Source organism: Brienomyrus brachyistius, unplaced genomic scaffold, assembly GCF_023856365.1.
Source record: "Brienomyrus brachyistius isolate T26 unplaced genomic scaffold, BBRACH_0.4 scaffold35, whole genome shotgun sequence".
In the NCBI taxonomy this organism is placed as follows: Eukaryota; Metazoa; Chordata; class Actinopteri; order Osteoglossiformes; family Mormyridae; genus Brienomyrus; species Brienomyrus brachyistius.
In genome coordinates, this window is record NW_026042310.1 from 431,617 (window position 1) to 456,820 (window position 25,204).

General features: G+C 48.0%; 2 protein-coding genes across 4 annotated transcripts; one reads left to right on the forward strand and one right to left on the reverse strand.

Moving 5' to 3' along the window:
• Nucleotides 1-743: 743 nt before the first annotated feature.
• Nucleotides 744-18,565, forward strand: LOC125721895 (transmembrane protein 151B). The gene is made up of 3 exons (XM_048998101.1): nt 744-1,296; nt 9,955-12,562; nt 18,284-18,565. Exons 1-2 carry the CDS (start codon nt 1,237-1,239, stop codon nt 11,560-11,562), a joined length of 1,668 nt encoding a protein of 555 aa, XP_048854058.1. The 5' UTR covers nt 744-1,236; the 3' UTR covers nt 11,563-12,562; nt 18,284-18,565.
• On the reverse strand, nt 17,316-24,092 carry tmem179bb (transmembrane protein 179Bb). Of its 3 annotated transcripts, none has more exons than XM_048998103.1 (6): nt 23,926-24,092; nt 22,089-22,285; nt 21,469-21,606; nt 21,066-21,144; nt 20,727-20,885; nt 17,316-17,450 (listed from the first exon to the last, which is right to left on the reverse strand). In XM_048998103.1, exons 1-5 carry the CDS (start codon nt 24,028-24,030, stop codon nt 20,736-20,738), a joined length of 669 nt encoding a protein of 222 aa, XP_048854060.1. In that variant the 5' UTR covers nt 24,031-24,092; the 3' UTR covers nt 17,316-17,450; nt 20,727-20,735. The 3 variants fall into 3 exon arrangements, with proteins under 3 accessions (XP_048854060.1, XP_048854061.1, XP_048854059.1); XM_048998104.1 differs by having other exon boundaries at nt 17,378-17,445; XM_048998102.1 differs by lacking the exon at nt 17,316-17,450 and having other exon boundaries at nt 19,735-20,885.
• Nucleotides 24,093-25,204: the final 1,112 nt, after the last annotated feature.

The window sequence follows — 25,204 nt, forward strand, 5'->3', positions numbered from 1 at the left end:
TTTTATTAAAATTGTTCTGGTACCGTCACTGGTGGACATACATCTACTCGTATTCACATTGTATATGAAATGATAAATATTTTAAAATATAATTTTAATATTTTGTATAAAGTTACTACTAGTTAGCCTAATAGTTCATATTTTTTCCAATTTTGGCATTAAGTGTTCTGTTACAATGCATGTGTCTTTTTACGCTGGTACCAAACTTTATTTAAAAAATACTTATTAAAATAGCCACGCAGCTTTTTAAAGGCATTTAGTAAATAATAGCTACTAATAACGAGATACAGGATGAGATGTAACAGAAACCTCACGACGCCGTTCTGTAATCAGCCATGCATATGCAGCATAAGGTAATGTGCAGAGTCACCTCTGTAGAAATATCAGGAGGTATCATTATGAAGTTCGGCGTCTATAGGTCCATTGTGCTGTGAGATAATGTGAGCTCGATGCCCGCATCGGCACCGCTATTACGGATTTTGTACATTCTCTCCGTGTTTCCTCCCTAGGTTTGGGGTCCCTGAAGTAATTTTGGTGTGTATTTGTTTGTTCCCGGTTTACCCTGAGATGTGTGTCATCTTCCGTTGAACATTTATTACTCTGTCGCGTTTCGCGCGCGCGTAAAGCAATTTTACCCGAATTAATTAGGTTAATTAAAACGAAAGGTATTATTGATTGCTGGCCCGGATACTGATTAAATATTTTCGAGCCGAGATCACTCGGGAGACAAGGATTTGCGTAAAGTCCGCGTGCGCGCAGGGAAAGTCGCCTGCCGATAATTTTCTAATTTAACAGTCAATGTGATGTCATTGTGAGGGAGAGACGCCAGGGAGCGTCTTAATTCGCCATCTATTGCGCTCACTCCATCTTCACTCCGTCCCTCCCCCGGATCCCGTCGGTCAGAACGGCAGACGCACGCATTACCTTCCCTGGACCATTCAGTGGGTCACCACCATCCGAGAAAAGCAACTACAGGTGAAAGTAATAACCGTAATAAATAAGCCGGCTGCGGGAGAGGATCGCGGAAAGGGCGAAGCAAGAAGGTGGGATATTATTTACGGAGGATAATGCGCGAAAGTCGCCTTCGCTGCTGTCGGAGAATCGGAATAGAGCAAGCGGTGGATGGGGTGACATACCCCACAAGGAGGTCCCGAAGCTGGCCCGCCGGGTTGTGCGCGTCCTGGACCGGTCTCCGGTGCTGACGGGCGAGATCCGGATAGGGGGGTAGGAGACAGGATGCAGGGGGTGACGGTGACCGGAGAGGCGCCCATTCTGAATGGTGGCGGGAGGGAAGAGGTAAGGCAAATAAGTGTATTTTTGTTGGTTTGTAGATATAGCTGTTTATTTGGGTTTGTGTGTGTTTCTCTGTGTGTAATGGGGGAGGGGAATCTGTTTATGTTTGTCCCTGGAATTTTAATCGTTACGTCTGTTTTTTTTTATTATTACTATTGCTGCGGACTGTTAAAAATGTATTTGAAATACACTGTGCTATCGTAATCGGAATATTTACTTGGTATCTAGTATTATAATATCGATTACGTTACGAGGTTCCTTCATGTCGTCACAGAAAATGTGCTGCATAGAAATTAGGTGAAGGGGGAATGAATGATGGGGAATGACATGAAGAGTTTTGAACCGCTGCGATTTTTCTATTTATTGCGTGCACGTCTCCAGACGTACGCGACTATCGTTTATCAAATCATTGACATTGCATGTGTAACAATATAAATATTATTTCTTTCACGCGGAGTTAATGCACCTGTTCATGTCATCACTCGTCTATACTTTTTCTCGTCTAAAAATTATTTCGAGTGGTAGCGGTCGTGGGGTACGTGAGAAGACGGGAGTGCGCTTCTCATCAAACTGGGAACACCGGGCTCTATGAGGACGAAGAATCGGGGTCAGGTTTTTCCCCATACGAGGTTAATTCGCACAGTCAGACCAGCTTGCTCTGTCGTCTGTGGGCACCCATAATAATATCTCAGGGGTGCACTTATCGCCTTGGTGCGTCGCTATTGCATCAGAATCACGACACCAAGTGACGGCTGTTCTTTAATCAGCTCCGCCGGCGCTTTGCTGACTGTTCCCTGTCCCCTTATTGTACCGTCACGCTCCCGGTGTTTTCCCCCTCTTATCAACTGCTCCTGCATTGCAGTCGACGATGGTACCCCATCACCCAACGCTTTTTCAAACCATAAAAAAAAATAATCCATGTTTATGTATTTCCTATCATCCTTCTTCCCACTGGGACATGGCTGAATGTTTATGTCTGGCTAGCACGAAAATTTTATGGTCCAAAACTACTAATCGAGTAAAAAACAACGCAAATTATATCGGTCTGAATAACAACAATAACAATAATATGCCAAGAGTCGAATTACAATAAAGATTCTGCAAATATAAATATTAGACAACATATACCTAATATAACGTTGCGTGATAACTGTATTTACATTTAGGCTTACAGTTAGTACGTTTTTTTGGTGCGACCCAGAAATATCTAGTAAACTATAAAGCAAAGAGCCCAAACAGATATTGTTTTTTCATAATAACTAGACAAAATTAACAAATGCACATTTTTAGGTGGCTTGTTGCCATTTTCATCTTGTTTTAGTGATAAACAGCACACAAGTCCTCTCCCCCAACACACCTGTGATTGATGTACATCGGAACCTTTTGTAAATTAGCATAAGAACCTAATCAATACGAATTATAGGAACCCAGATCCTTTTGAACCTAACTGACAATTACAACAAGCAACTAGAAGAAGCTCGACCAACCAATTAGATGTTAGTCCTTCCTCATCTAGTTGCTTTGTCCAACCCCCTCTACAATCTGATTGGTTTAGAACCTGTCTGAAGAACTACAACAGGGTGTATGAAGCACACTGCACTGTATTGTGCATTATACAGCTTTAGTCCTATTGATCCAATTATGTAAATACAGGGCCGGGAGTAAATATAGTTCAAAAACTCTGCCAGGATTTGTAGACAGGAAAACTTGGTTGAGAACCCACATTAATTGCTTTTGTCGTCACACATACACAATCTGAATTTATTTTTTTTTGTTCTATAAACTAATGACAGAGGGGGCGTGACACAATGGTCTTGGTATCAATTGTCAGCCTTTAAATAGGAACAAAACTGGACAGTATCTCCACATGACGGAAAACACTAGCACTTCTCCCTCAGGTCAGGTTAATATTTCCAGAACAGAATCGTTTTTTTTTTTTTTTTTTTTTTTTTTTTTTTTTTTTTCTTGTGAAACATTCATCGAGCCGACGGAAGCCTCCGGACCCTGCCCGCGTATCTCAGGCGTGCCTCACTGAGAGGTTTAATGCTGCTGGTGTGGCTGCATTTGTCTTTGGCCTGGAGCCCAGCAGTGGGGGGGGGGGGGGGGGAATTGAGCCTGGCCCGTTATGTTAATAACAGGAAATACAAGCAGAGACGAGCTGGAGAAGCGGGACGCGTGAATCTGTGGCACAGAACAGAAGGATGTGGGGAAGCGGGCGGCTGATGCATGTGCTGAGAGTCCGGGGGAAGCCATAGAGACTGGACAGAGTAAACTTATTATAGGATGTATATGTGCTGAAAGCCATAAGATTTCTAGGAGAGCTGGGTAGTCATGGGAACGGCCAAAGTCACACTCAGAAGTGCCACCAGTGGTGACCTACCTTTCTGGCACAGGTCATACAGTAAAGTACAGTAAAGTACAGTAAAACAAAGCGGCCTGCTAAATGGGAAAGGTAGCACTATTTTTCATGTTGTTTCTCCATCCAATTAAGCTCCACACTGACAGAGCTTCGAGTCCAAGGTCCTTTATTGTCGTCTTCAGCCGTGTCATCCACGGGTCATGAGCTGGGATGAAATTGCGATCCTGTCAGTCACAGGGCAAGGAAAATGGTGATAAATCAAATTTTAAATATGAATGACTCTTAAACACGACATGGAGAAGTGTATGGGAGATGGATAAAAGACAGAAAAATACTATTCAATAGAATGCGCAAAAGGGCAATGTAACTGAATGGACAGAGATGTACAATGAATAGAATCAAGCTGAATTCTATATAATTCTATGTATAATAAATATAATTACAATTTGTAGTCATCGAAACATACAAAACTGAAGGTTGAAAGCCGAACATGAATCTCCATGAATATACCACATGCTAGTAAGACGATGATGAAGATCGTTTGATGCGGATGAGAGGCCGACACGGAAATGGAATTTTCCATGTCACGGGCTGGATCCGGGAATGGTGGACGAGCAAGTGGGTCCAAGCAACCGGAGGGAGGCCGGACCAACCAGTCGGATGTTTTGGTCCCACCTCATCCAGTTGCTTTGACTCACCTCCTCTATTATTAGGGAAGTTGAGGAAGAATGAAAAGATGATGGCTAATTCTGAGCGGCGTAGGACTGGCTAACTCTGGTGTAGACGGTGGAGACACTTTGGCTTGTAGACGGCTTTTGTCTTGGAACAACCGTTGACAACAAAGGATCCAGCTGTCATAGAAGATGCTGCTGAATGGCACTCGGCAGCGCTGACAAGCCTCCAGGGACTTAGAAGAACATTCTTTGAAAATACTGACGTGTCTAAGAACAAAGATGAGGAAAATGGTGTTTTCTGTCATTATTATTTAAGGGCGTCAAGACTGGTCAACGAAGGAACAGGACAGGAGTATGGATGCTTTTGAACTTTTGGTTCTGGCTGTAATTGGCATCGTGAACTGCAAGGAAAGCAGATAAGTGTGTTCTTGACTCTACTCAAAGCACAAAAATGACCGGATTGTTCTCATTTTGGCCATAGAATGAGACTCGTCAGATAAAGAGTTCAAACTAGAATGGTACATTCGGCAGCATGACTGAAGGACTGGTGATAGGAACTTCTGGAATAATGCTGAGTGTTTTCTGTACAGTCACAGGGTGTTGGCTTTGACTTGACAGCAAATGTTTTTTTTTTTTTTTATCAACAAATAAAATCCGAAAGCTGTGACTGCGTTCTGTCAAGGAGATGCGGTGATTGCTCTGAATTCCATGTACTGCATCTCTGTGCTGCTTTTTGTAAGTGTGCTGTGATTGGTTGGTTTTGAGTCTTCTTGCAAGCACCCTATCAACAAAGGCGGTCGACCAGTCAGACACGCCCGGCTGAACAGATGAGCGTGCTTTCTGATCGATCTGGCAGTTCGACTAACAAATCGCGAGACGGCTTGGGCGTAAACGGTTTGAAAAGGTGATGAATCACAGGAAAAATAATGTTCATCCTCGCTGTGCGACGCCACCAGGCACCGTCAGCATGGGAGCAGATAATTAATATCCAAGATGCATATAAAGTTAAAGAGAGGTTTAAATGAGTCGTCCATGTGATGCATAGCTGCATCATGTAGTATGCTAACCAATTAGCCAGGGTGTGTTACATTTATGCATGCCACTGTATTTTCTCATTTTGACCCAGTCTTTCAGGATCGTTCTGAAGTCATGCCACACTATTCCTTAAAATAGATTTCTCTGAGATGGATGAAGGAATGAGAGCAGGGAGGGGATTTGATACAGTGGCAAACAAAGTAGAGAAAGCTTTTTTTTTTTTCATTCCAATTCTTCTCCCTGGAGACACTTCCTTGACTCATCTCTCCCTCTCTCCTTCCCTCTCTTTCATCCTCTCCTCCGGAGCCTCGAGCTCTGCTTTCTCACTCTCTCGTCTTCCGCCCATGCGCACCCCTACTCTCCTCCCCGGCTCCTTCTCGCACCTTCTGGGAAGGCGCATCTCCCGTTTCGTAACGGAGTGTGGCATCCAGTGGCGCGGCGATGGGAGTTGAAAGTCGGCCATCTTTGCCCTGAAGTAGCTGCATGCTCCCGAGTAGAAGATTGCTGCCTTTGGCCTCGTCCGTCTCTTTAAAACTGCAGACAAGTATTACTCCTCATAAATAAAGACATTATACAGGCAGGCATCATTTCCAAGTAGCTAAAAGAATGCACGTAGGTGTCCTCTGGATCGCACGACTCTCATGTCGTATCGTGGATGCACAACGTTGGAAATTCAGCAAACCCCAAGCACTGCTCCCTGTCTGTTACCCAGGGTCGCTAAGCTAACTTAACAGCTTCTGTTACAGCTTGATCAATAGCCAGGGAGACAGAAGGAGAGAGAGAGAGAGATGGTAGAATGAGGTTTGGAACGTATGATACCGGGCTTTGCTGCTAATGGTGCGCGGATGCTGCGATTCCCGTCACGCCTCGTCGAGCGCCTTTCCTGCGACCTCTTCCTGAGGCCCGCTGCACCTCTGGCATGACGCATGTTTCAGTTTTGCGAAAGAGCAAGCCGGCGGGTCCCTGTGGCCCGGGCTCCTGTCCGCCTCCCAGATCTGCCGTCCGCAGGTCAGGCTGGTGATTTGAGGACGGTAGAGAGAGGGCACTCGCATCCCACCGGGGCGCCTCCTGTTGTATCATCCGCCAAAACACTCGACCTGAATTGGCCCGGTCATCTATCCGGGTGGCTCAAAACGTCGCTTTCGGCTAAAAGTGTCTTGTTGTGAAGCATGCCGGGCGCTGGTAAAATTACAAGCGCGTCGGCGTGAGTGGTCTTGGCATGAACCGAGGTAGTCGTTCTCAGCTTCCCCTTCATGGGGGGAGAGCCTGAGATTGGGGGAGATTGCTGACTGGCCACTTAGCGGGCGTCCGCCGCTAATCGCTCTCTCCCGCACGCTCCTTTGCCCTTGCAGCTATGTGGCCTTCGCTCGTCACCTTGCTTCTGCAGAAGCCATATTTTTGGAGGTCTTTTCCAGGACAGCCGAAATAGGTTGACTTAAAGTAATAACCTCTTTAACCCCCCCTCCCCCCCCCACCACCAAAAGCTCTCTGCACTCCGCCTGTTGTCATAATGTGAATATGGAATATCACGGTTGCCGTGGTGATCAGCAGTAATGCCAAACATGGATGCAATAGCTAAGAACTCACACAGACGTTCCCCAACACACATAACACACACATATATACACAGTGTGTGTGTGTGTGTTTGTGTTTCTGTATACATAATATGCATATATGTGTGTGTTTTTTGTTTATTTTTTAAACGAAGATATTTCTGTCGCCCGCGGATACAGTCTCTCCAATTCGGGGAATTAAAGGAGAGTGTTGACTTCCAACCTTCAGGAAACTCGAGCCTGTCCTTGATGGTGGAGATGTGGGACAGAGGCCCCCCCAGGAAGGTGGTACCCCCCCTCTAGGTCGGACACTTCCATCCTGACCCTTGTATCTGCTCCTGCATGGGGGTACTAATCTTTTCACCCCACGACCTCTAAAAATAACGCTGCCGAATCTCGCGACCCCCCCTCCCAGTGTCTTTGTACCCCCTTCAGGGGTGGTGACACCTATTTTAGGAACCCCTCTGCTATGGCGTGTCATCCCTCCCCTTCGTCATCCTCATCAGGAGTTGACAGTCCTCTCCCAGACTGTATCGGTTCATTTCTTCTGACCGCACCTCTGAAGTCGGCTCATATCCGCTCTCTTTTAGGAAGGACAAGCCCACTTGGTCGGATATGGGTGCGCGCACACACACGCGCACACACACGTTCGCACTAATGCACTTCTCGCATTTCCTCTCCCTCACATATCGGGCTTATCTCTGCTGTCGGGGGGATTCCGCCACGCAGGATCGACGGAGCCAAGGATCCGTCCTAAAAGCAGCTAAATAATTTATCTGTCCGTGGGGCTCCTGTGGCACCCGGCGGCGTGTCCGTCTGCTGCCCGCCGTGGCCAAACCTCAGCCTCGCTCGCGCCCAGACGCCACGGCCTGGAAGCTGTAAACCCCAGACCTGCTCTCCCAATTCAGATGGGGGCCGTTCACGTTTCTGCCGCGGTTTGGCAAAATCCATAAATATTATGACTATGGGTTCGGCACTTTTCACAGTCGGGTAAAAGCCAGGGATCTCCCAGCATGCTTTGGGAAATTCTACCTGTGTGTGTGTTGTTGGCCAGGAGCGTCACTAAAGAGTTATGAAAAGGGGGGCTGAGCCTTACCCCCCCCCCCAGTTATGAATGAGAACGTACCATTTGAGCTAATTAGGGTGGATTTATTTGGGCAGGCTTAAAGCATCCCTAAAACTGGCCTAGCAAACACCCCTGTGATGGGCTAGTCCAGGCGTAAGCACAACCTTATAACAGCAGGAAGGTTCTGGGTCCATGACCTGGCTGGTACCTTCCAATTCAGCGGCTGGTCTGAATCGTGTGAAGGATTTTGAGAAAAGTGGTGCATCTGGCCGCTGTTTTTTATTTATTTTTTTTTGGGGGGGGGGGGGTGCATTTTTTCGAGTGTCTCTGGCGTACGAATGCCCATCTCGCTGTGAGGCTGTCATTAAGCCAGACTCTTAATGTCGTCTCGATTAATAATTGATCGGCGGTAATGTATCCAGATCTGTTTTGCTTGGGGGTGTGTGGGGGCGGGGCTGAGCTGCGACTTTCAGCCACCCTCTGAATAGCACAGCCGGTGTCACTACCTGGATCCTTATACCTCACACCCCTGTTTAGTGACGGTCTGAGGTGTGAAACCGTCCCATAGGGCGGCGATAGAGAGACCCAGCGAGCGGTTCTGTGTTGGTCGCTCGTCCTGAAACGCACATTAAGCTGATAGCTGGATGTGTCCGAGTCCATGTGTCCGAGTCCATGGCTGCTTTTACTTTCGCCTTCTGGATTTTTATCTCTTATTTTGAAATTGAGCTCTATTGTCTAAATTGCCTTGTAAGGTATCAACCAATTAAACTGCCTACAGGTCACTCAGTTTATAATATATAATGTCAGATTTGGGTTCTGTGTTATCTTGCTTCGTTCGCCCTCCTTCCATCTTGCTCTCTCTCTACCAATAATCCACTTAATTTCATTGATTCACTTTCCCTTTAATAGCCCTGTAGCTGAGCTGCTTCCAGTAATTGCCCGTCTTTATAAACATGCATGCAAATAGCAAGTCGGCATTCAGTCCGAACACATGCAGGCAGAATTAGCCTCCCAAATCCTTCCATTATGGAGTATTTGAATACTGCCTCTGTCACAACCAAGGGAATGGGGCACTTTGTTTGTTTATTTATCAGATGCCTTTTATCCAAAGTGATGTACAGTTGAGAAAGCCGGGTCAGACAGTCCACTGAGCTATAGGGGGTTAAGGACCCGATGGTTACATCACACTGCCGTCCAAGGGATTTGAACTGACGCTGTTCCTGGACATGACCGGAATGAAACGGCAACTTTACATGGGAGGGTCAGCTGTTCTGAACGTCCTGGAGTTGCCGCAAGCACCACTGGATTTCACTGCAAGGGACGGGGGCAGCAGAGAGCTAAGAGATGCCTATCTACGCCTCACGCTTGGTTGGGGGGGGGGGGGGTGCATTTTCTGTGGGCGTTGCCCTTGTGTTGTCCTGCATTTCACTGATTGCCATGGTTTGGGTTACACTGGAGATGGAAAGAGTCTTCCCTCCCCGGGAGACCGCCCGCTGGGGAGGAGTCTGCTTTTCACAACTTCATTTTTTCCCTTCCTGTTATCTTTCACAGTTTAGAACATTGGCTGCATGCAAAAGTTTTTCATTTGCATAAAATGCAGCTAAGTCACACTGGATTAACACCTTCCCTTTCTCTCTCCCTCTCTTTCTGCTCCTTGTTCTCCTGTCTTTTTTCCCTGGTCCCTCTTCCTCCTACATAATGACTCACCCTATCCTTTGCCTAACCCCCCTCTATTTTCCTTCTTACCTGCTCTGCCCCTCTCTTGCCTCGTCTCATCTTTCTATCCTCCTACCTATACCCTCCATGCCCACATCTATCCATCTTCCTGCAAACCCTGCTCACCCTAATCTTCCTTCCTATCCCCTTCCTCGTCCTCTCTCGTTTTGCCCCTCCCCATAACTAACCCCACCCCAAACCCCGCCCACTCATGTAACCCCACCCCCAAACCCACCAACCCCTGCCCCTCCCCTACAGCAGCGCCCCCTGAAGCAGTCCCTGAGCGGCTCCCTGTGTCGAGAGTCCCACTGGAAGTGTCTGCTGCTCACTCTGCTCATGTACGGCTGCTTCGGCACGCTGGGCTGGTGCTCCTTCTACCGCGTCACCGTCATGGCCGACGACCACGGCTCCGCCTTCTACTACGGCAGCCGCGCCCGCCTCTACCACGACAGCCCCTGCTCCAACGGCTACGTCTACATCCCCCTGGCTTTTCTGGTGATGCTCTACGCCGTCTACCTGGTGGAGTGTTGGTACTGCTACTCCAAGACCTCCACCCTTGCCAAGGTGGAGATCAGCGACGTCTACGAGCGCGTGCAGCGCCTCCAGCGGGCCACGCCCTGCATCTGGTGGAAGGCCATCAGCTACCACTACGTGCGGCGCACGCGGCAGGTAACACGCTACCGCAACGGCGACGCCTACACCACCACGCAGGTCTACCACGAGCGCGTCAACACGCACGCCGCCAGCTCCGAGTTCGACTACACCCGGCACGGCGTCAAGGACGTCTCCAAGGAGCTGCTGGGCCTGCTGGACCACCCGGCGACTCGGCTCCGCTTCACCAAGTGCTTCAGCTTTGCCAGTGCCCGTGCCGAGACCGCCTACCTCACCCAGCGTGCCCGCTTCTTTGGAGACAACGAGGGTCTGGACGACTACATGGAGGCCCGCGAGGGCATGCATCTGAAGAACGTGGACTTCCGCGAGCACATGCTGGCCTTCCCCGACCCATCTCGCCAGCCCTGGTACTCGCGGCGCCACATCTTCTGGTTGGCGTCCATCCTCTTGCTCTCCTGGCCCCTGCGCGTGGTCTCTGAGTACCGGACAGCGTACGTGCACTACCATGTGGAAAAGCTGTTCGGGGAGGGCGAGGATGCCAATGACAACACACCTGAGGATGGAGGCTTCCGGGCCGGTGGGGAGAGCGGGGGCCCCAATTACCGCATGATCTCACGGGTCAACACCGTAGACATGACCGAGCTGGAGTGGCACATCCGCTGCAACCAGCAGATGGTGCCCAGCTACTCTGAGGCCTTGCTCATGGACCCGGACCCCAACGCGAACCCTGCTTTGCCAACTAGGGGGAGCTCCCTGGCCAGGTTGGGGCCCCACAGTGGTGGCTACTTCCTCCAGAACTGCCCCCGCTGCAGGAGATCCCCCAGTAGCGCTTCGCTGCCCTCGAGGGTGAGGGGTAGTGTCGCCATTGCGACGGCGGGGCGCCCAGGGGGCCGCGGGGCCACGAGGCTGGCACCAAGCCGCAGCGGATTCTCCCTGGGCCGCCTGCAGACGTCACGCCATGCCTGCCTGTTCCACTCCAGGAGCTTGGGAGGCCTAGGAGCCAGGGGGGAGGAAGGGGGCGGGGGGTTCCTGGGATTTGGGGCCCGACGGGATGAGGAGAGCCAGGGTGTGCTGGGGAGAGGGGGGTACGGCGATGAGGAGGAGGAGGAAGAGAGGGCGTCCGAGCAGGATGTGGAGGGGGAGACGGACACAAATCGGCAAGGAGACAGACCCCCCGACTACCGTGATGCTCTGTTCTTCCCCTTGCTGATTGTCCACGGGGAGGAGAGTTGCCATGGCGAAGGAGCGCTGTGATGGAGCTGCCACCGACAGGAACGGGCGTCCGTACCCGGAGAGAGGGACAGGGGAGGGCGCGGGCGGGTCAGGGAGACAGACACAGAGAGGAGAAACATATGGAGCCTGAGAGGAGAGAGACGGCAGGCGAGTGTCAGGGGAGGAGGCAGACTCGAGCGAGCTTTCAGAGCTTGGGGGACAAGTAATAACCGTGACAGGCTGTCTTCTGAAGATGGATGAACAGGAGGGGCTTTGCACTAAAGGGTGAGCTAATGGTGAATGCAGAGCAGCTCCATAAAGCTGCCTGTGAATGTAAACCTCACACCAGAGCAGAAGATGACAGGCCTGACACCAGCTAGTTCTGCAGGTGGAGACTGTCGTCTGGTGACGCTTGAGGTGTAAACATGAGGACTGCTAATGCAGGACTGCTTCGGCCTACTGTCTGCTGGTCTTCAGGCGCTTCCCTGGTAGTGACCTTTGGGCTTTTGCGTTTAATCTACGCCAAAATGAATGGTTTCCACCCCATTCATCTCCGGACAATATGGCCTCAAATCGGCGTCACCTTCATAACAGTTATGGCCCTTTAGGTCACACTAGATGACTTTTTAGGTTTGCGGGCAGAAGCAGAAAAGTCAGAAACTACGATTTGTCACGAGTGGCGATTATGGTTCGCCCAGAACGAGGCAATGAGGACTTCAATGTCTCCTGGATACAGCACAAGCATCTGTCATATAGCACACATAAAATGAAATGTACGGACTCTCTGTGGAGCAAGTGTAGTATGTGCCTACAGTGAATTGCTGGTGGACAGTCACCCCCCCCCCCCACCCCACCCCATCATCACCCTCGGGATGATCACCACGTGCACAGGGGACGACTTTTAGAGTTATGGGGTCTGATGTTATGATTCTTTTCCCCCTGCATTTAAACTGAAATGATAAACAGAGCAGACTCTCAGAGGGATAGGAAGATCTGGAATGGTGATGGAGGGAGAGAGGGACATTCTACCCGCTGCCTGTGTGTAAGCTTGTCACTGCTTTTTTCCAATCTTTTTTTTTTAATAGCGTTCTTTTGTACATTCCTTTGCTATGCTGTTCAGCTATAAATGTCATCGGCTCGCCAGGGCTGTACAATGTTGTGATACCCATGAATGTGGTGAAGCGCGTGGCATCGAACCTGCCCCCCCCCCCCACGCACACAACCCCCCCCGTCCCATGCATGCCTGTGCCACACGGTCACCAGTCGCTCGGCCTGCTAGGAAGGCGAGCTTCAGGTTTTCCCTCCGGAGTGCCATGGGGTTCCTAGGAGACACCAGGTGGTTTTCAGGTCTGGCCCTCGTCCTGAAAGCGCACCGGCCGGTTGTTCGGTTAAGACCTTAACACGCTAAGACATGTTTGTGAATTCGCACGCACACACGTCAAAATTTTGGTACGGATAAGAAGCAGAAGTTGGAAGCTTACTGTCCTCCCTAAGTTTGGCGATTTAGCCTACAAACCGTACGCAAGCACATGCAAATGCAGAAAGGCAGACATCGGAAGCACAAATAAGCACGCAGGAGGAGTGAGAGTGGGGGCAGCACATCTGTGAGCCGTACCACAAGCTGCGTTCAGAACCTTAGGCTCCGCTGGGGGTCCTGGTACCACGATCACATCACTGGAGGCCACCGTCATCCCAATAGAGCAGGACCACTTAAGGTAACACGGATGCTGTCATCTGCCTTCACATGTTCTTCCGTGGCCTCTCTTCGGGTTCAGAGTCACCGTGTGTAAAAGTCTCCTCCTCCGAAGGCCCGTCGGGTCGGCCGCGGCTCTGTTAATGGGGTGCGGCGCCGTCGACTGCGAGCGGATGTTCTGTGGTCTCGTGGCCCGTTTCACGACGCGGTGTCTTGATCGTTCCCAGAATGGGTCCGCTGTGTTTATCGGAAGGGTGTCTTTTGGGACGTCTGAAAGTCACTGTAAATCTGTTAGAAGACGAAGGAATGGGGGGAGGCCAGTGTGTGTGTGTGGGGGGGGTGGCTTTTTAGCTCAGGATCAATACTGTTACAGAGACAGAATCCGTCACTGGATGTTTTTGCAAGGGAGGGTGAGTTTATTTTTGGGAATGTACTTACTGTTGGACTATAAATTCTCTTTTTTAGGTTGGGTATGGGGGTGGGGGTGGGGTTTAGCTTGTTGCCTCAGGCCTCCAGAGTTCAGGGTTCGAGTCCCGTCTCTGCCCTGTGTATGAGGTGTTTGAATGCTTCATCCCTCTTGTTTGTGTTTCATCATGCAGTCCACAGACACGCCCCTAGGTGATCTGCAGCGCGTATATGTGTCCGGTCTAGGACAGCGTTTCTGAACCCAGAATCACCAGACAGCCCACATCTCATCTGCCTCCTGACTCTCAACCAATCAAGAACTTATAATACTTGGTAAAGGGGAGGGAACAAAGACATGGACCGCCGGGGGGGTCCTCCCAAGACATGGCTGAAAAACACTGGTACAGCCTATTCCCCAGCCAGGTGCCCTGCGCTGACTGGGACAGACTCCCCTGTCACCCTGAGAATGATAAGCACTTTCCAGGTGGTGGAATTGGGTCTCTGTACATCTCATCTCGCAAAAAGTCTGAGCTGTGATGTGAAATGGAAGTTTTTGTAAGTATATTAAATTCATAAAACACCACATGTTATATGAGATAGATATTATGTCATTAATTCTCTGCACAGTCACTAACGAAGGCGAGATGAGTAACTGTAACAGGTCAGCGACGTTAAAATACCGTCGGCAGTTCTGTAAAGCTCTTTGGCTCCCCCAGGTGGCGATTACGTGAAGTATATGACTTCAGGATACATCGCTGATTTAGGTCTGGGTTGTGTGGGGTGGGGGTGGCGATTGCAGGGGGAACAAAGCTAGGGTACCTGGATGGGATGCCAGGTGTGTGAATTATTAATTATATGAATCATAATCCAATAGTAAAGTGGGTTAATGATAGCATTTTCTGTCAGCGGTTCCCATTAACAGTGATTGACAGGGTACAGTAATCCCTCCCACATCCATATCCATACTCTCGATAGGTTCCCATTAACAGTGATTGACAGGGTACAGTAATCCCTCCCACATCCATATCCATACTCTCGATAGGTTCCCATTAACAGTGATTGACAGGGTACAGTAATCCCTCCCACATCCATACTCTCGATAGGTTCCCATTAACAGTGATTGACAGGGTACAGTAATCCCGCCCACATCCGTATTCGCACCCATTTCTTCCATCTCACTGCTGGACTCTTAATCACCCTCTACTGACCTTTTGTTAATTGAATCACACAGTTAATATCTATTTGAACTGAATGCCTTATTCATCCATTCATCCACCTTGTCGGCCTGTATGTCAGGCAGGTGGGGGACTCATCCTGGATCCTTAGGACACGGGTACAAGCGGTTAGCATTTAGCAATGCTAGTTAGTCTAACTCTCATTGGACTGCGTGAGGAAATCAGAAGGTTTAAAAATTCCCCCTGGGTTCAATAAAGTTTCTCTTACCTTATTAGAACCCCAACACTACTGGTGTGAGGCTATAGGGAAAATGACTGGTTCAGAGAGAAAACCAGTCTGATCTAATTGGTTGGTTCCGCCTCCTCTAGTTGCTTGGACCCACCTCCTCTACAACCTCATTGGTTATCTCTTTGAACCAGTCATTTTTCCTTCTGCCCTCAGAACATTTATTTTATGCGTAAGTAAAACTCCCACAAGCATTATTCACTCTGTGATGGTACCACCTGGATGCCTTATTCAGCTTTATTTAAGGACAATTAATAATCAACTCACTGAAATAATAAACACCACAGTGATATCAATAGTAAATATAGATAGCTATTAGCTAATAGCTATTAATAGGACTTTTATAATATTCATTCAAATGGTCAGTGAACCCTGCTTGGTCGGGAGCTAACAAGTGGCTATACAGACAGCTACTTCAAATTAGTCCTGCCTTGACTGAACTGAGTCCAAGTGGCTTTTCAGGATCTACGTAATGAGACTCCGAGTTCGCCTGGTTAACTTATATAGTAATGAAAGTGTGGGCAGCATGTGGCTCAGTGGGTTAAGCCTCTGTGCCTGTGATCAGTAGGGTGTTGGTTCGCATCTGGCCTTGGCATGTCTGCAGGTCCTCAATCCCCAGCTGCCTGGGTGCTGCGACAGGCGGCTACCGTTCGTTGCTAGCTCTAGTTCACCTACAGAGGTGTGAAAGGAATTTTCCCCATGGGGATCTACGAAGTTTCAATTATTACCGGAATAAGGCTGTTTGACTGAAACGTTACAGGGGCGGTAACTTTCACTGTGAGCCGCTGATCTGGGTGAGTGTGTGTTAGCATGCAATACATTACGAGCATTTGATTAAAGTGGCCTTGTGGGTATAGAGCTAATGTCCATTACAAACTGGGCCATAAACAACGTAGAGGAACAAAGGAATCAGGACCGTCACGGTGAGAATTACCCGTGACCTTGCTGAAGGGTGCGAACACTGCAAGCTGCCTGTATAATCGATGTGTAAGGGTAACCTTTCTGTCGAGCTTATTTTAATTTGTAGGTTCCCCTCCAATAGCTCCGCCATGGTTACCGGGCGGCACTGCCCTTGTAGATGGACCGGGACATACAGCGAGCTCCGCGCGGCTTTCGCGATTTAAACTCCGCCCGGATTAGCGTTTAACAGCCGTGTCGGGAGATGGCAGCGTGCGGCCCATCTGGGAGCTGGTCGGAAGCCACGTTTGACAGTCGGTGACGTGACACGTCGTCACGTGACTCTGCCACATGGACGCACTTCGGCATATAAGGGATTAACAGGAGGGCGACTGTAACAACCACCACTGTTATTGTAGAATCAATTTATGAAGGTTCTCTTGCCATACAAAAAAAACGCTCATTATTTTCAAGCAAATGAGTTGAATATTTTAAAATCTTATAACGAATTAGTTATTCTAATGAATATCATTATATCAGGTTGACACCATTAATATTAGTAGTAGTAACAAGACTGGTAATAACACCTCAACATATGTATTAAACAGAATTATCCGGGGTCATAGTGCGATTGTAAATTAATGAAGGAAATAAATTATTTTGTGTGGATTTGATGTGTGCTGCTGCTGCTTTCCTATTGGCCGCGATAGATCATGACTGCAATGTGGGGACCGTTTGACCTTTTTTGTACTTTTCTCCTGTCTTTATTCCTCTGTTCCTCCACCTGCTCGCTGAACGAGGGATTGTAGATCGTCCCCGTTTTCCATCGCCGCCTTTTCTCTCTCTCTCTCTCGCATCCGACTCTGTAATCCGGGTTTAGCGGATGGCCTGGTTTAAGGTTACGTTTCCTGAAGGAGGGAAAGAGAAGAAGCGAGAGAAGGGGAAGGAGAACGAGCGGCATAAAACCGTACCCGTGCTTCCTTTGATGAATGAGAAACCCCCTGCAACTTTGAGAAGACCACAGAAAGTAAAGCGATAGGACAGAAAAAATACGTACGGGATATAAAGAGGAGAGGGTATTGAGTGTTAATTCTTAAGCTCATTGACATTTTAATATCAGGTTCTGGTAAGTTGAGGAAGCTTTATTGTTAGAAATGCCCAGGTATTTAATATCATCTGCTAGCATCGCGTAGCCTTATAGCGTATTGTTATATGCTACGTAATAGTCCGTAGCTTTCAGCACCTGCTGTTTGTGTGTAGTCTCTGTTTGTACGTCGGTGGGCTGGATGTGGCAGCCCTTGGCGGTGGAGAGGGTTAAGCTTCAGTAAGCAGCTTGTGGGCGTCTCGGGTCCACCGGATGAGCCGGGCTGGTAGTGGCAGGCGTGTTGCCCGTGGGCAGCAGGGCGCGTGATTAAGGACGAGCCCCAGAGTGCCCCGCTCATGTTCTCACAGCCGCCTGGGGTTGGACTCTGACCTGATGGGAAAGAATGAGAGAAATCATTCTGGATCATGCTGAGTCGAGATACTGAGAAGTTTTGTTTCACTCGTTTATTACTGACCTCAGACCAAATGAACAGACTGCATGTTTTGGGGGGGGTGTCGTCATCTTTTATAATATCATATTAATACACACTGCCCTACCTCTGCTCTGCCTGGGAAATGCTCCAGCCCCCCCCCGACCGTGACCAGGATAAATGGTTTGAAGATGGATGGATGGACAGGAGGATAGACAGATGGATGGGATAATTTATATATTTACTCTTCATCTCGTCTCTCCTCCACGTCCCACTGCTTGCTACATTATGTTTTGCATTACCCTAACAGTTATGTATTTATTTAAACATTTAAATGTTGTCACTGAACCAAAGTCCACTCCTCAAAGGTACAACAGTGGCATTCGAGCACATGGCCTTTGAACTGTGGTGGCTTAATGGTTGGGGAAGTCCACTTGTCATTAAAAGATTGCTGTTTCAAATCCCTGACCGGCGAGGTGCCCTGAGCATGGAACCGCCCCCAGTCACTGCTCCCCAGCCGCTGAATTAGCTGCCCCCTGCTATGTCACGTATGGGATAAATGCAGAGGACACATTTCGTTGTTGTGCAGTTGTGTGTCAACAACTGAATCTGGTTTCTACTATGACACCTCTTGGGCTGATAGTAGGATTCTCTATCTTCCTGTCTCTGTTCTACCCTGCTCTGCTATATTATAACTTTGGTCCAACACTTAATACACCCTACCCCACTGACCCCATGCCTCAGCAGGCCCCCCCTACCTACAGCTTTACTCACAGCTCCGCCCTCCCGGCAGCTTGCGGGCGCCATGGCGACGGAGCAGCCGGATGCACTGGTGCTCGGCGCGGAGGTCCTGCTTGCAGAGGCAGCGCAGGTGCAGATGCGATGCTGGGAGCAGAGCGCGCAGCTGTCTGCCGTGGCCGCCCAGCTGCGGCACGAGAGCCAGGTGCTGCAGGAGCAGTGCGGCGCCGCCCTGGTGGACATGGCTGAGCTGCGCGGGAGGCTGGAGGAGCTGCTGGACACCAAGGCAGCGTTCGAAGCCCGGGAGAGGCAGGCACGCAAGCTCAGCAAGCAGCTATGAGGGGGTGGGGGTGGAGAGGAGTGGGGAGGATATGACAGGCATGCTCTGAGAGGGGGAGAGGGTAACAGGCAAGCTCTGGGGGGCGGGGGGAGAGATGGGGTAACAGGCAGGATCCGAGGCGTTGGGGGGTGGGGGGTAGCAAAGGGAAGGGAGGGGGATAATAGGCAAGAAGATGGCAGGGGACAGAGGGGGTAACAGGCAAGTAGTGGGGACAGATGGGTAAGAGGGTCGGGAGGGAGAGGAAGGGGGTATCAGGTAAAATTAACTAAAGATATATTTACTGGATCAGATTGGCTCAAACGTAAAATAAAATTTCTATTTACTGAATAATGTGTAGTTTTATTGGGAAATAAATCACCTTTCCATTCGTCGCCAGATTATCAGGTTGTAAAAATAATTTCTCAAAAAAGGTCAAAGCAAGAAGCTTTCTTTCTATAAATGTCAGTCATCTTGATGGCGTTTACATGCTGTGATTAATCACTGTGATTATCGACATTATAGATCAGTTGCCAGTTAACTATCATTTTACGAGTTGACAAAGATGTAGCGACTCCATTGCCTGAGACTCAGGTTTTGAAATGTGAAATTCTAAGACGTCCGACAGTCCTGAGTTGCTACGGCCAGCGGATTTTCTCCCACCCTCACTGGAACTAAGCCAACATCGCTGACCATCTGCGGCTTTCAGTGGCTACTGGCTACTGGCACGATTCAGGTTTTGACCATCATGTAGGCTGTAGGATTTACTTTGTGTGTTGAGAAATAACTGAATTCATTGTGTCACCCAAGAGTCTTAGACAACCTTTAAACGAATAATGAGCCATGTAAGACAAAGGGCTATTATATAAATAATAGAGAAAAAAAGCACACAAAGGTTTTACATAAACAGAGAAAAACAGACAGAGGACTGAAGTATTGTTCTTACTGAATACGGCTCATCACAGACCGTGATGAGAACTAAATAGCCAATATGTAAATATGCAGGCCATTTTCTGATGTCGATTTTGTAAGTGCGCATATATCCCAAATTCATCAGTAACTCTCTGCTGCCCCCTAGCTGCAAGTCTCTAAACCCCAAGACCAAGATACCACAGAAACAGATTTTAGTTTATTCAAAATAAAAACAATAATAAAAAAAGAATTGCTTTTTTATTTTATGTAGACATTACATTTACACATGAATTACTTTGTGTAGTTATTTTGCCTTGTGTCTTTATTAACATCTTTTTCTTAATCCATCCATCCATTTTCCAAACCGCTTATCCTACAGTAGGTCACGGGGGGTCCGGAGCCTATCCCGGGAGCAATGGGCATGAGGCAGGGAACAACCCAGGATGGGGGGCCAGCCCATCGCAGGGCACACTCACACACCATTCACACACACACATGCACACCTATGGGCAATTTAGCAAGTCCAATTAGCCTCAGCATGTCTTTGGACTGTGGGGGGAACCCGGAGTACCCGGAGGAAACCCCACGACGACATGGGGAGAACATGCAAACTCCACACACATGTGACCCAGACGGAGACTCGAACCCGCATCCCAGAGGTGTGAGGCATCACCATGCCGCCCCCTTTTTGTTAATATTCGTTGTATATTGTAATTCATTTCTGGCAGAATACTTAATGAGACTGTATGCACATACTGGACATAATGCTCATAAATTTTAAATAATATTATATAAATTTTACATAAAAAAAATATTATAAATAATTTGTTTTAAAGATGCACGTGTGTTTGGGGTTCAGACATTTCCTTGATTTTGCAATATTTTTCACATTTCAAATATTTCCATTCAGCTTTAAGTGCCGTGGGTAAAAGCACCATTAGGGTTCGAGACTCACTACTAATGGAATTCCTATTAATATATTGATTCTAAAGTAATACCAGGTTCTCTGGCTATATTCTGTGAACAGTATGGCCTTCAGCCTGAAACAGAAGAGGAGAGGGCTTCCTGCGTCTTCCTTCCACACCATCTACAAGACAAACTACAGCCAGAAGCAGACACAGTACAGCCAGTGGTCCGGTTTATTCCCAAGTCTGGACAGGTACCCACTGGGTTTGGGGCAGTAGATTTAAAAACACAGTGGAAAAAAAAACAGCTTCCCCAGGAACGAGAAACAAACACGCAGCTCAAGGCGGGGGCAGGTGAGGCTCACTGTGGTCGACTAGGTTCTGCTGGACCTGTGGAAGAAGGGCTCGGCTTCGGCAGGGTTCCAATCGGCGCCGCCCTGCCTGTTCTCTGAGGTACTGCGCCTCTGCACGGACACCACGACCACGACCAGCATCCAGAAGAAGAAGTTGACCCAAACGGATTTCTGTGGGAGACGGAGGTGAGAGCAGTAATGAGGGCTTGATGGTGCTGAGTGAAAGGATGTAGAGATGGAGGACGAGGGAGATGTAAACAGATCTACTAGTGCTTTGTTGTAGTAATGTTCACCGGGGTGAATTCAGTCAATGTGGATTTTTGTGACCAGCGATGCGTTGGTGATACTGACCTCGGCGCTCTCAAAGCCCTGGAAGAACTGCTGTCCATTGACAGGGCTGGTCCATGTCTTATTCTGTGCCATTTCGCAACTGGAAAACAAAGCGACATGGTGGGTTGGTCACATGGTGCCATTCTCTGAACACTAGGGCTGCCGTAGGAGGGTTGGATGGTTATCAGGGCCTAAAACCAGTTCTGTAAGTTTCAACGCTCCTGTCTCTGGTATTTCCAGCGGCATGAAGATTACGAAAGGTGACGATAGTGAAAGAGAGGATGAAAAATAGATAAATAGGTGAAATATATTAAAATCAACTAAGAGCGACCGGGAACGGCTTTAATGGGAGTGATGTGGTATAGCATCGTGGGTTCCGACATGCGTGGGTCAGGACCTAATGCCCTACGGTCGCTCGCCTCACCTGTTCACTGCTGGGACGCTGTGCAGGAGAGACTGGCACAGGTGGTCCCTCCCGATCCTCAGGATGCAGCCGGACAGCAGCAGGAAGAAGGAGATGACTCCGCAGGCACCGAGGGACACACTCATCCAGACGCTGCCCCTAGTGGCCATGAGCAAAAAACGCAGGGAGGGCATCAAATAGTAACACTGACAGCATTACAAATTAGCAGGCGCTTCGATCCAAAGTGACATACATTTGAGAGAGCAGGGTCAGCCAGTCCCTGGATATATTGCGGGTTAAGGGCCTTGCTCAGGGGCCCAATGGTGAAATCATTCTGACGACCCTGGGATTTGAACCGACGACCTTCCGATCACGTCCTCACTCGCCGAACCACAGACTTTCCCATGCATCCCATAACACCCTATTAACACCCTGTATACTATTTACATAATTCCTATTTGTTTTGATTGGTCGATCTGTATATTTTGTCACGTCTCACCCATCACTCTGTGCCATTTATGTGTCAGAATTTCAATGTCTAATAAACTACAGTTTTAGGTGCTAGGCTCAAACTCCGCCCTCCATTCTATCATTCTCCTGCCCCCCCCCAGGCCCCGTTTTGCAATGAATCCACCACTAACCGCTTGAACTCTCCGTCGACACAGCTGCTGTAGATCCAGTAGAGGATGAGGGACAGGCAGTAGACTGACACGCAGATGGAGATGGCCGAAACGAAGTAGCAAAGGGAGGGTGAGCTGGCGCTTTCGATGCCGATGGACTGCGTGGACTTGTTGTAGTAGACGCTGCCGTAGAGGACGCACTGCCCGGCGAACTGACCCTGCAACACAGCGCTCTCGGAATGTCATTACTACACCCGGCCACTAGGGGTTCCCACGGGGCCGGGGAACGCTGCGGGTTTTGCTAAAGGACTGATGATTGTCAAAAAATCAAACTGCATATTTTCAGTTTCTTACAACCCCTCACATTCGAGCGTCGAACATCAAAAGACTGGGAATCACCGCTCTCCACCAGGTCCGGCGCAATGGTGTGGGAGGGACGGATTTAGCCCACCCCGAGATTACCTCAAGCCCCGCCCCCCGCCACTGCACCTGGCCTGTCACAAGGGAAGACAAGTTTCCCAGAATAAATTCGTAATTGTATTCACCGTAAACATAAATAACTAAAAAGCCAAATTAATTCCATGTTGATATTAAAAGTAGCTAGTTTAATACTGAACCGTAAACGAAACAAGCAAAATACTTGACTTGCTAAAAACGTTAATTTGGGAATGAGCGGTAATAGAAAACAATTTACACGTGATACACAGATTTAACTAAAGTCAATGACTTCCTGATTATTATTATTATTATTATTATTATTAGCAACCGCTAACTTTGTATTATGCTATATGCATGTGGTCTTACTTGTGCAAATTAAAATAAGATGTACAGCACAGAAACAAACTTCATATTGGTTGTGCTGCCATGGTTCTGATATGTCAGTTTGTCGGTTGCTGTTTTGACTTTTGACAATATCTTAGCAGTATTATTAAAAGTAATTTTAAACTGATCCCCCCCCATGTACAACGCGTCCTCGCGTTTGGGCTGCCCTACACTCACTCACTGGTGCCATACTGCTTTTACTGTTAAAGAACATTTCAAGCAATCCGGCCCAAGTGTGCATACTCTTCAAGCATGAGAGAATGCATTCTTTTATCTCGGATTACAATCATATCCAAAGCGACGTATGCTATGTGCCTCATCAACTTCGCTAATCATCACTAGATGTGTGTTTTTTTTCAATGCTTCACTAATAATGATAACATTTTACAGTAGTAATAATAATCCATTCCAGCGCAGTCGGCCTGTTTTGGATAATCGTCAGGACAGATGGGAATTCATTCTAATTTCGCTCTCGTGGAGATGATGTTAGCATAATGTGTATTGCTGTTTTTTGCTGTGGCGATGGCTAAATGCATCTCTGCAATGACAGTCGCACTGCTCTGTTCTCCGTGTGAGGCTCATCTGACTCTAATGAGCCGCCTAACTTAATTGGGAACGATGAGCCAGGCAGTCACGTGGCACAGGGCGAATAATGCGCTCCACTGTGGAGAAACTTAAAGATTTCAAGGGGGTCCAGGTTTGTCGCTTAATTTATTGATTTAAATGTCTGATATTTCACTGGAAGAGAACGCACACCCCATCCCGTCAGTACATTTAAAGTCAAGATCAAGTAATATAACTGTTTTTAAAGTAGGCCTACGTGACTTATAACGTCTTGCCTTTTCAATTGGCAAAATACTTATGATCTTAGTTTTTTTCTATCATTACTGTAATTTATGTATCTCCAGTATATTACAGTGACTTTATCAAGGTGCCATGTAACAAAAAGAAGCTTATTAGTGCAATTTTGCATGCGGCTGTTTAAAATACACATGAAACATAACCGAGTGCGCGCGTTTTTCTTCGTTTGCTTTACCTGAGTCATCGTGAGGGAAGCAGCAGAGATAATTCCGCAGATAAAGCAGCCAGAGTAAAGCACGATTTCCAGGGCCAGCAGCCACGGCATCGCCATCTCCAGCATCGCTCCGCTCCGTCCTTTCGGGCGTCTGACCTCCGCACGGCTCGCGCTTTACGTGTGTATAGTTTGGCCCCCTGAAACTCTCTTAAGTATCGCAGGCTTTGGCTTTTCGCGACAATGTCGCCATTCAGCAGCGCCGCGGCAGCGCAGTTTTATTGAATGAGTATTGTTAGGGGGAACGCATCGCAAACGGAGGAGATTAAGCGACCGGTGTATGGCATAATTGCTGCAGAAAGATATTCGGTTGCCCAACTGCCTTTGTAAATTACGCCATAATCGACTGTACAAGAAATGTATTAAAGATTATTCCAGCGTGGTTTAATATACTATTGAAGGAGTTTTCTGCGTCTTTATTACAAAAATTCACTTTTCATTGCTTTGACAGAAGTAGTCAGCTTATTATAGCGCATATTTACGTGTTTTAGAGCACATTTTACTCTGTATAGGAAATGCATTAGTTGTAATTTTAAGAGAACAAAAACAGAAGTACGTTAGCTTCAGCCTCGGTGGATGGTATAGGTCAACTGCAGTTCCATTTAGTTCGCATTGCTGTGCCGGTGACCAGAAGGTTGTAGGTTCAAATCCCAGGGTCGGTAGAGTGATGTCACCATTGGGGCCTTGAGCAACATTTGCTCATCTTTAATATCACAGTTGCTCCTAGGACTGGCTGACCCTGCTTTCTCAAAACGGTGTGGTACTTTGGATGAAAGCATCTGCTGAAATAATAAAACGTAAATGTCATTGTCTGAGATTACATACAAGTTTGTGATCTATCCAGCTGCCCGTTGAATGACTGATATTTCAGTTTTAATACTATTATGGTTTTATTTCCATAAATTATTACTTTTTACTTGTTTGTCACTATATAAACACTTTAAAACAGAAGTCAGTTATTCAAATTATGGCTGGAATAAACATTAAGCTGGATGGGCACGGGGTGGTCGTGGCTTGTACTGGACTGTTGGTATAACCCACTGAACAGTTTTCTCACCAGAAAGCAGCCAATCATGTGACTAATCTGCTCCGTAATTTGTCGGGAGGCCAGCTTATGGCGTTGCACAATTTTGCATACATTCTGCCATTGTTTAAGTGGATGGTCTCACACTGTGTCGATGTTATCAAACTAGAGTTATCCTGGATTTTGTGGGGTCTGGCTGGTATGCGTCAGCCTTGAGGT

Coding starts and splice junctions, on each gene's coding strand:
- LOC125721895 (XM_048998101.1), top strand. CDS start 1,237: ATGCAGGGGGTGACGGTGACCGGAGAGGCGCCCATTCTGAATGGTGGC. Junction 1,297..9,954: donor ATGGTGGCGGGAGGGAAGAG/GTAAGGCAAATA, acceptor CCTCCCCTACAG/CAGCGCCCCCTGAAGCAGTC.
- tmem179bb (XM_048998103.1), bottom strand. CDS start 24,030: ATGCTGGAGATGGCGATGCCGTGGCTGCTGGCCCTGGAAATCGTGCTT. Junction 21,607..22,088: donor GTCGACGGAGAGTTCAAGCG/GTTAGTGGTGGA, acceptor CATGGCCACTAG/GGGCAGCGTCTGGATGAGTG. Junction 21,145..21,468: donor AGCGTCCCAGCAGTGAACAG/GTGAGGCGAGCG, acceptor TTTGTTTTCCAG/TTGCGAAATGGCACAGAATA.